This window comes from Odontesthes bonariensis, chromosome 13 (assembly GCF_027942865.1).
Source record: "Odontesthes bonariensis isolate fOdoBon6 chromosome 13, fOdoBon6.hap1, whole genome shotgun sequence".
NCBI lineage: Eukaryota > Metazoa > Chordata > Actinopteri > Atheriniformes > Atherinopsidae > Odontesthes > Odontesthes bonariensis.
The window spans coordinates 23,200,230-23,209,844 of NC_134518.1; the positions used below are offsets into that span (position 1 = coordinate 23,200,230).

General features: G+C 42.5%; 1 protein-coding gene across 1 annotated transcript; it reads left to right on the forward strand.

Annotated features, from left to right (window-relative positions):
- Positions 1–828: 828 nt before the first annotated feature.
- Positions 829–2,030, forward strand: sox3 (SRY-box transcription factor 3). Its single transcript, XM_075481659.1, has one exon. The coding sequence runs from the start codon at positions 1,060–1,062 to the stop codon at positions 1,957–1,959; it is 900 nt and encodes a 299-aa protein (XP_075337774.1). The 5' UTR covers positions 829–1,059; the 3' UTR covers positions 1,960–2,030.
- Positions 2,031–9,615: the final 7,585 nt, after the last annotated feature.

Consider the following 9,615-nt stretch of genomic DNA (forward strand, 5'->3'; position numbering starts at 1 on the left):
TTTCTTTTAAGCGTCAGATTCAAAGTATCTTTAATGTTTTGCCACCGGCCGACTTCCATTTCACGTTGAAATGAGTTTCCATCATTTCAAAGTTTTTTGCCCAATATATATATAAACAGTAAAGTGTCGTGAACTTTTTTCTAAAGCACCAATGCAGAGGCAAAAACGACTTCTGAGCAGGAAGCCCCTAAAGGTATTTGCATCATCTTAAAAAATATCCCTTGACAGTGTCAAAATACTCCAGGGTTTACTGTTAATTTGGCAAAACACACAGAAGACATTAAGAAAGTAAGACGTAGATTTCCTGCTCAAGTTGCACATTTTCTCACAATACCCCACTATTTTTATTTGCTCTCTCTCCTTGTCAGTAAATGCCAGTGGGGGACCACTTCTGTAACAAATGAATCGACACTAATCTCAAGACTTTTTTATCCTGACGTCATCTTCACTTTACTCTTTACTAAAGTAATCTCTACATATCATTTTAACACCAGAATGTCGATATCAGAAGAGGGGGGGTTCTAAAACTCAACCCAAGACCAAAAATGTATTACTTGAATGACAAAAAAAAAAAAAAAGTATTACATGTTTCCTCTCATCTTCATCCTCAGATCGTAAATGTAATTCTCTAGCGCTCTGAGCTCAGGTTATTAAACTGCGCTGCGGTTTTAAAACTTCCCCTCTCCCTCCTCCTGTGACCAAAACACAGCGGTGTGCGCTCCGGTTGGATGTGGGAGCTGCGCGCTGATTGGCCGCCTGCTCCTCATTGTCATGCTGTCAATCCACATCACATGGTCCGGCCTCTAGGCCTATTAACAGATGAGCTTGGCCAACAAGTTTACAGACTTCTGTTTCAGAGCCGACAGGGAAGGAGCACAGAGCGAAGAGAAACCAGAAGCACCTGCAGACACGTTTGCCTCCTCAGGCAGAACTTTTTCCTCTCTTCCCGTGAGACTGGTCAGTAGGTTACCTCTACCTCTCTGACTCTTGGCGTTGTTTTTGTGAACTTTTTTTTTTCTTCCTCCATGTGTGTGTGAGAGATCACTAAAAGCCGCCTGAATGTATAACATGATGGAAACCGAGCTCAAGACCCCGCTCCCGCAGTCTAACTCTGGCTCGGCGCAGGGCGCAAAGAACAATGCCAGCGACCAGGAGCGAGTGAAACGGCCGATGAACGCCTTCATGGTCTGGTCCCGGGGACAGCGGAGGAAGATGGCGCAAGAAAACCCCAAAATGCACAACTCTGAAATCAGCAAGCGGCTTGGCGCTGACTGGAAACTTCTGACTGACGCCGAGAAGAGACCATTCATCGACGAGGCCAAGCGTCTACGGGCTATGCACATGAAGGAGCATCCGGATTATAAATACCGTCCCCGCAGGAAGACCAAGACCTTGCTCAAGAAAGACAAGTATTCTTTGCCCGGGGGGCTGTTGGCGCCAGGATCCAACTCCGTCAACAACTCTGTGTCGGTGGGGCAGCGGATGGATGGTTACGCGCACATGAACGGCTGGACAAACAGCGCGTACTCCCTCATGCAGGATCAACTGGCCTACCCTCAGCACCACAGCATGAACAGCCCACAGATCCAGCAGATGCACCGGTACGAGATGGCGGGCCTCCAGTACCCGATGATGACCTCGGCGCAGACCTACATGAACGCGGCTTCCACTTACAGCATGTCTCCAGCGTACACGCAGCAGACCACCAACGCCATGGGACTGAGCTCCATGGCATCAGTGTGCAAGACCGAGCCCAGCTCACCGCCGCCGGCCATCACGTCCCACTCTCAGAGGGCGTGTTTGGGGGACCTGAGGGATATGATAAGCATGTACCTGCCTCCCGGCGGGGACAGCGCAGAGCATTCCTCCCTGCAGAGCAGCCGGTTACACAGCGTCCATCCGCACTATCAGACCGCAGGGACTGGCGTCAATGGGACTCTACCTCTCACCCACATCTGAGTCACAGAGAGCGAGAGAGACAGAGAGAAAAAAAAGACTTCAAACTTTCTTTTTTTTTTTTTTTTTTTTTTTTGAAAAAGGTACTTCGGATACTTGAACTTTTTGGTTGCTAAAGAAACAGCAGATTTGTTCATGAACACCTTTATCTCAAGATGAACTTTAAATGGATCGGAGCCGAAGGTCGAGCCCTGCAGAGTGAACTGCACCGCAGAGAGGCTTGTTGTCACAAGTAGAAGCAATCAACTTATGTAGAAGAATTGGACTTCTATATTTTAAATGATGCCATATTTTCTCTCAATGAAAAGGCATGTGGCCTCGTGAAGGGGCTGGTGTATTTCAGAAAAGCTGGATGGACAGTTGTTCATAAATGTTTACACTTAATTTGTAGAATGTCAGTCGTCTCCACTGTGTCCAAATTTTGTAGTCTTTGTTTTTTTTCATTTTTTTTTCATTCATGAACTAGGTTAAATGAAATGTTAAGACTGTGCGGGTCGCAAACGCAAGTTTTATTTATAGTAAGATTTCTGTTTGTTTATAGCTTGTGAACCCGATTTTTTTTTTTTTTTTTTGTCGTCACGTGAAAATGTTCATATTTGTTTTTTTTTTGTAAATTGTTTGGTTCTGTGATGGTTTTTTGACAGTGTCACGTTTACTCATTATCCTGAACGAAAAAGGTTTATTTAAACTGACGTTTCTAAATATTTTAAGACCATCCTCTATTCTTAAATGCTGAATAAATTTCTACGAAACGTAATCTGTGACTCCGTGTTTTGTGTGTTTGGAAAAAAAAAAACGAAAAAGAAAGAAAAGAGGTTTGGAAATGCGTTCGAAATCTCTGAGGTCTGGCTCGTTTCCCAGAGGCAGCACCAAATGTAAAGATGAGGATTTGAACGGATCTTAAAACACGCTAATTTAAAATGTCTCTTTTTCCAAATATTATAAAGACCAACAAAAATGTAACTTACATTTCAAGGTGGTCTCACTATAGTAAACCTGAGTTAACAAAACAAATATTAAACTAATCTTACTTTCCATCCCTGGACATTTACATCCTTTTAAACATTCATTTGATATTTAGACCATATTTTTTCTTAATTCTTAGGCTAATGGATCTGATATTTCTGTAATTTATGTTTCTCTTTTAGAATAATTTACGAGGTTCTTAATTTTGAGTTCATTTGAGGGAGGAAAAGGGTACATATTTGTTCACTTTCTGAATTCTAACCCGGGTAAATGCAGAACAGCTGTACTTGGTGTTGAATGGTCAAGGACCACTTTTGCTTCTTGAAACTAAACCAGTTTTCAGACTATGAGTTTCTACTAAAAGGGGAAATCCGACCGTCAGCGCTTTGTTGCACAGGTTGGCATCACTTTGCTGTGTCACTTTATTTCTTAGATTTCATATCAGAATTGTTCTTAGATTGATTCATTCCTTTAAATGAAAGGATCTAAATATATAGTCCAAAAAAAAAAAAAAGATTGGTTATTTAAACTGCCTGCATGTGAGGTAATGTCTTGTAAAATTTAAAAGCATACTGTATAAAACTCAAGAAAGCAACCTGAAACTTTGTCTTGGAAATGTTTTTGTGAATTTACATTGCATTTCAGTCCTTTTGCGCCAAAGAATATAAAAATTTAATGATCAGTTTGACCTAAGAAACCGCATTCAGAAATTTGATATCAAGTGTAACTCAGAGTGTATTTTCACCATTTAATCGATCATACAGTAATGTGTACACAGAAGTTGTACACGTCCGTTAACAAACACTGCGGAGAGCTGTCCGTCCTGTGATGACTCGAGGGAACTTTCTTCTGTGATTTGATTTTTCAACAAATTGCGCTGAAATTGCACAGCATCTTTAAACATAATCACACTTTCTGCACCTTGCAATACAATGCAAAGGTGTTTGGAAGAAAGGGTTGGCCTGCTGTTGCAGTGTATCCTAGGATAAAAAAAAGCTCTGGCCACCAAGAGTGCCAAAGCAGTGGCGGCCCTATTGGCCTTCCCACACTCCCTGCAGGACTGGATCCACAGCTCAGCACAGCAACTTGGATTAGCCCCACGCACCTTTGTGGAAGGAAAGATTATCCAGACCTCCCTGCATTCACTGACAGGGTTTAAGTCACTCTAGCGTGCCAGCAGCCACCCGTCACCTAATCACACTCTCCAACTCATTTTTTTGCAATTAAGCAGCTTTTCTCTTAGTGGTCCACAGAAGCGTTTTCGGTAGTGCGGACAGAGCAAAGATTAGTGGTCAATTCTCAAACTGAAGAAAGTTATCTGCGCTCAGGATGAATAGCTTCATAACAACAGTGAGTTATGGGTTAACTTTCACAGAAGATGTTGAGTTTTTTTTTTTCTTAATAACCGATGTAAAAGTTCAAACATGTCAGTGCAGTGACATTTTGCTCGGTAAAGCTGAGACAGAGACTTCTAAAGAAATATACAATGCCTTCTGATGTTTTATGACTGAAAGTCTGTTCAGCAAAGGTGTGAGATTTGACCGTTCATATGTATTAGTTGTGTTTGATTATTCTGGCAGTTAGACCATCTGAGATTGGCTCCAAACCACCACCCCCCATCCCTCAATCTCCCCCTGCTGAGTGCCCGGAGGGCCTCTCTTCCCTGTCATGCGGAGCTCTGTGCCCACTCAGCAAGTGCAGGCATATCCCACTTCCATCTGCCTATGACCTCACAGCCCCTGTTTGTTTAACCCCCACTCCAAAAACTAACCTAATTATAGCCCTGTAGAACATGGATTCAGCGGATTCCCAGTGGATTCTACCTCTGTGTACTTATCTGTGTGAACAGCAGCATCGCCATGGGCCATGTTTCACTCGGTCCTGTTTTTTTACACGTCTGTCCTGATATTATGTCACAACATGTCCTGCCAGTTGCATATCTTGTGGGAGTATTCTGAGAAAAAAAAAGTGCTAAAAGCAGTACAAGTGTGCTGGGGGTGTCTCTTTTTACGTCAGTGTGATGAGTGGAAAACTCATTACACAAATCGGTCTGACAGACTGACGTTCGTGACATCACCAACTCTCCTGCTCAACTGGCTGGGCAACTTGCAGCAGGAGCACACCCTTCACACACACGCACACACACTTGATATAATCTCCAACTCAAATCTGGAACCTCGTCTGATGCACAGATCAGACATCAACATAGTTTGGGTGTAACAGATGAATGCATGAGCGCTACTGAGGACTGCACCTATGACAGATTCAGACCGTATTGATTTGCTTTGGCTGGGATCCTCAGAGGGGGCCTTTGATGTGAGCCTGGAGGGGGGCTACAGTTGCTTGTCCAGCTTGGGCAAGCCTGTCCAGAGCGGAGGGACCTGTGTGAGGTTCTGAGATTGACAGCAGAGTGGTTTGTGTGTGTGTGTGTAGAGGTGCGGGGGTTGGGGATGGGGGGTTAATCTCCCTGAACTGGGGCAGATGTTGTTAACGAGCTCCTCTCAGGTCGACTCCCTGCGTGGGAAAATGGCATCAAATCCTCCTGGGGTCAGGGCTTTTGGGCTGACCCACTGAGAGCCATCCTTCTCCACCGCACCGTCCTCTGAATCCCTCTCCATTCATGCACCCACTCACTCACTCATTCACTGACAGCACTCACCAGAGGCTCTAGAAAATCACATTTGACCGTGTTTATGCCTCTTGAAGTACATCCCAAACAGTTCAGTCCCATGCCTGGACTTATGTGAGCAGTGACTCATCTTGCTGCGTGATGTTAATGTCTCATTAATGATAACTGTGGTTGGATCACTGTGTCCTTACACAACCACAAGGAATGCTGAGTGGGAAATGCTTCAAAGACAAGCATGCCGCCGCTCAAAGAAACTGCATCCACCCAGCAGCGAGCTTCTTGTCTTTATGTCACTGGTAGGTAAATTAGTCGAATGAAGGTGTTATAGACTTTCAGGCGCCCAAGCTGCCATAGAGTAAAGTGTGTGCAATATTAATCGCAACTGCTGTCACCCTTCAATTGTTGGAACATTAGAATATCATAACAGATAGTAGCACCCTTTTGATGAATTTAAGAAACTTCTCAAACAAAATAACTCAGCTTGACTTTATTTAGACAGCACAGTTCAACACAGTACACATTTACAGAAAACGTAAGGATGATTTAAGGATTAAAAGATAAAAACAACTATAGAATGATTAGCTCATAGCAGTAATATAATCTAAAAGCAAGAACTGAGTAAAGGGTTAGACATACTCAGAAGGTACATATTAAAACAGGTAGAACACAAATAGATCGATCACCAACGTACCTCTTTCAAAGAGGTACGGTATGTTTAAAGATGTGTCTATAAAAACTGATAAAACAGACCAAAACCCCCAGTGTCTAATTTTCAGTCGGTGAATGATCCAAAACCAGTGAATGGTGTTTTTATGAGATGAAAGGGGCAGTTTTCACTTCATTTTCCCACAATGCCTAAGACAAGGACACTGTTTAACAGCAGCAATGCTATTATAACAAAAAAATAAATAAATAAAATAAAATAACTTCCAGAAGCCACAAAACAACCATCAAGAATCTAGAAATCCCTGTTTTCCAGAGTTGGTAATGTTGTCAAGGGGCCTGGAAGTCTTTAAAATGTTTCAATCCTGAAGAAAGATCTCACTGAGAAAAAGTGAGAAAAAAAAAGGACACACAAGACATCTAAAGATGATTTAGGCTTTTGGCGATCTTGATTGGCGGCTTCATCCCGAAACACGCAGAATCCAGTCGGTCTGGGCGATGATGAAGCAGGACACCGCTATTTAAAAGAAAGGCACAAAAAAAAAAAACCTTCTGACTGAATCAGCTGAAGACATTGTTCCATGTGTAGAAGAAACCACAGAAAGGCATTTTGAGGATTCAGTGCATGAATTTCTTTATGGGCGATGAACTACAGCCCATAAGAAAAAGAGCTCCTGCTCGCTGTAATACATGGTGGAGGATCACTCATCAAAAAAAATGTAGTTAGTCACAAAAGAATTGTAAAGTCATGTATACACTGAGAAGCCACTGAGTTGGTGAGGGTTTGACAAGCTCAATGTAATGTTTTAAAAAGGTTATGAAAAGTGTTTTTAGATGCGTTTGTATGAATGAATTTGGGCTCATTCAAAGATAGTCTGACGAGGGTCTAACGCTTTAAAACTGCTCAGTTATTCTTTTATAATGCAAATTTATTTGCTCTCCATTGTCTCCATTGTTCAAATGATCATTTCTAACATCCGAGTCAGTATCAGTCCAGAATATCAAAACCGGTGCGCCCCTGAAATTAAAGTTAATGTGTCACCTTGTGCGCATTCAACAGCACAAATCAACATCAGATCCAAAAGGAGAACAGTTTTCAAAACGGCCATCATTGAATTCTGATTTAAATCTCCACTGACGATGTTTAAAAAGAGCAGAAATCCACCACTGCGAAAAACAGATCCTGCTCAATTAAAAGAGGCTGAAACTCACAGAAATGGAACAGAGTCAGAACCTGCTAGTAAATAGGTAAAAGTTTTTAAAACAATTCGGTTTTCTTTCCATTGCTTTTTCATTTGTGCAGTACCCCAGATCATACAACTTTGTTCATTTGAATTCATTTACGAGGATATTCTGAAACATCTGCTTACATTTTAGGAGGAGTGGCAATTCTTGTCTGCAAAAAAGGGGCAGAATCAGTTGTGATGAAACAATAATTCTGATGCATATTTTGTTCATAGATATCTGAACCCACTTAGATCTATCGTGACTGATTTGTTGAAAGAGTCACTCACGAGTAAGTGAGATATTTTTAATCATTCATCCAGGGTATGTTTTAAATGCAGTTAAGTAAATGGTAAGATTAGGTAAAACCAACCAGACTAAATTTCATTAAACATGGCGGGAAACAAGTGAAAATAAATAAAGGAAAAACCCGTTGAATTGTGGTACATATCTGGATTGCTTTTTTTTAAACTACAGAATAAGGCTTTGGCATTGATCAAGGGAGGCACTTTCACTGTTTCCCTCAAATTCTTTATATTTTTTCAAAGAATCAACTAAGAATCTGTTTCGGTTGAGTTGTTTTGGATGAGCGAAACCTCCAAGCACCATGGCCATTATGTTTTTTGACCTATGTACAGACTGAAAAGACTGTACACAAGTTACCTCTGATGTGGCTTTCTCTCATCAATCACATCCAGAATGGGCATGTCTCCGCTCCATATCATGTCAGCATGCCTGCTTTAGGGTTTATCCTGGCTTAGGTTTTAATGCAAGGGTCATCCATTAAGGTGTTTGACTCTGAAGGTGTGTTTACTTTGTCCCAGCAGGTGTGTGTGAATATGAGACTTGTCAAATATGAGGCAGGATTACTCACGCTTTTGTCCCAAACAAAACAAATACAAATCACACGAACAGCTGAAACGGAGGGAATCTAGTCTTTTGCTGCCCGTTGTAGGATCCTTTTGACATTTTTTTCAGCACAGGACTACTGAGCTTTACTTGAACTTGTTTTTGCTTGTAACTGTGATCGAAGGTAAAGTCTTAAAACCACACGTGCACACACACACGCACGCACGCACGCACGCACGCACGTTTAAAAGCACAACACAACCAGAAAAAGAAATAGGATTAAGAGGCTTCTTCCTGGCTAACTTGTACTGACAAATACATAAAAACAGTTGGTTCTAATGTGAAAAGCTCAGACACCAAGCGAGGTTACTCCAGTGTAAAAGTGTCTCCGCCGCAGATGGCCTCTTTTCATGTAACAACATATCGCTTTGTTTATGAACAGTGGAGCATGTAGCGATGCCGAAAATATAACTGTAGAATTCTGACCTTACTTGTGACCTGTCCCGGAAGATTGGCGAAAATGGGGCCAAGTGTTTCTGAGCTGATGTATGTGTTATGCCTAAGGACAGTGAAGTGAGTACGGGACCCCTTCAAGACAATGCAGAGGCAGGAGGTTAAAGATTTACGGGGGTGACGAGGGGAAGATGAGGCCTCTCATCCAGGCTAGATATTGATCAGTGTTTGCTGAGGACAGTGAGAGTCAGTGTAGATTGACAGATACACAATGGTCATGTGGTGGCTGTGACACATCAGAGGCTGTCTGATCATATCACAGTTGTCAGAAGCTGTGTTCATTCAGCAACCTGTACGCCCCAAAAACACAGAAACAGGCCTTCAGTGGGTTGAAACAGTCATATAATCCAACAGACTTGAAGTGTGAGTGAAGATTTGTTTTGTTGGCCTGTTTGAGAAAACTTTGTTGAGTTTATACATGTGCACGTGTGGGGTTTATGGGAGTGTAACCCTGGGAACATGGGGGGAGGTGGAACACACTCGACTACGGGTCAGTCCTGACCGACTCTGTCACTTATTGATTAGTTGCCATGGAGAGTTAGGCAGGCCATCCCTCTTGGAGGTGTGTCCCCGCCGGCCAGCAGCGCTGCCCAGATGAGCCTGTGGAGGCTTTGTCTGCAGGGGGTTTAGTATGTGTGTGTGTGCGTGAGTAAGAGCTTATGACCTCACAAACTCTCACTCACGCTTCCTTCATCTCCTCCTTTTGACCCCTCCGGTGACACTTTTACTTGCGCTTTACTTTTGCATCCTTCTCCCAAGCAGACTAACAAAATATGATTGTTCCAAGAAATGCATCAATATCTATGCTTAAACGT

Bases quoted from the DNA above. Each gene is read 5' to 3' on its own strand.
- sox3 (XM_075481659.1), top strand. From the start codon at position 1,060: ATGTATAACATGATGGAAACCGAGCTCAAGACCCCGCTCCCGCAGTCT.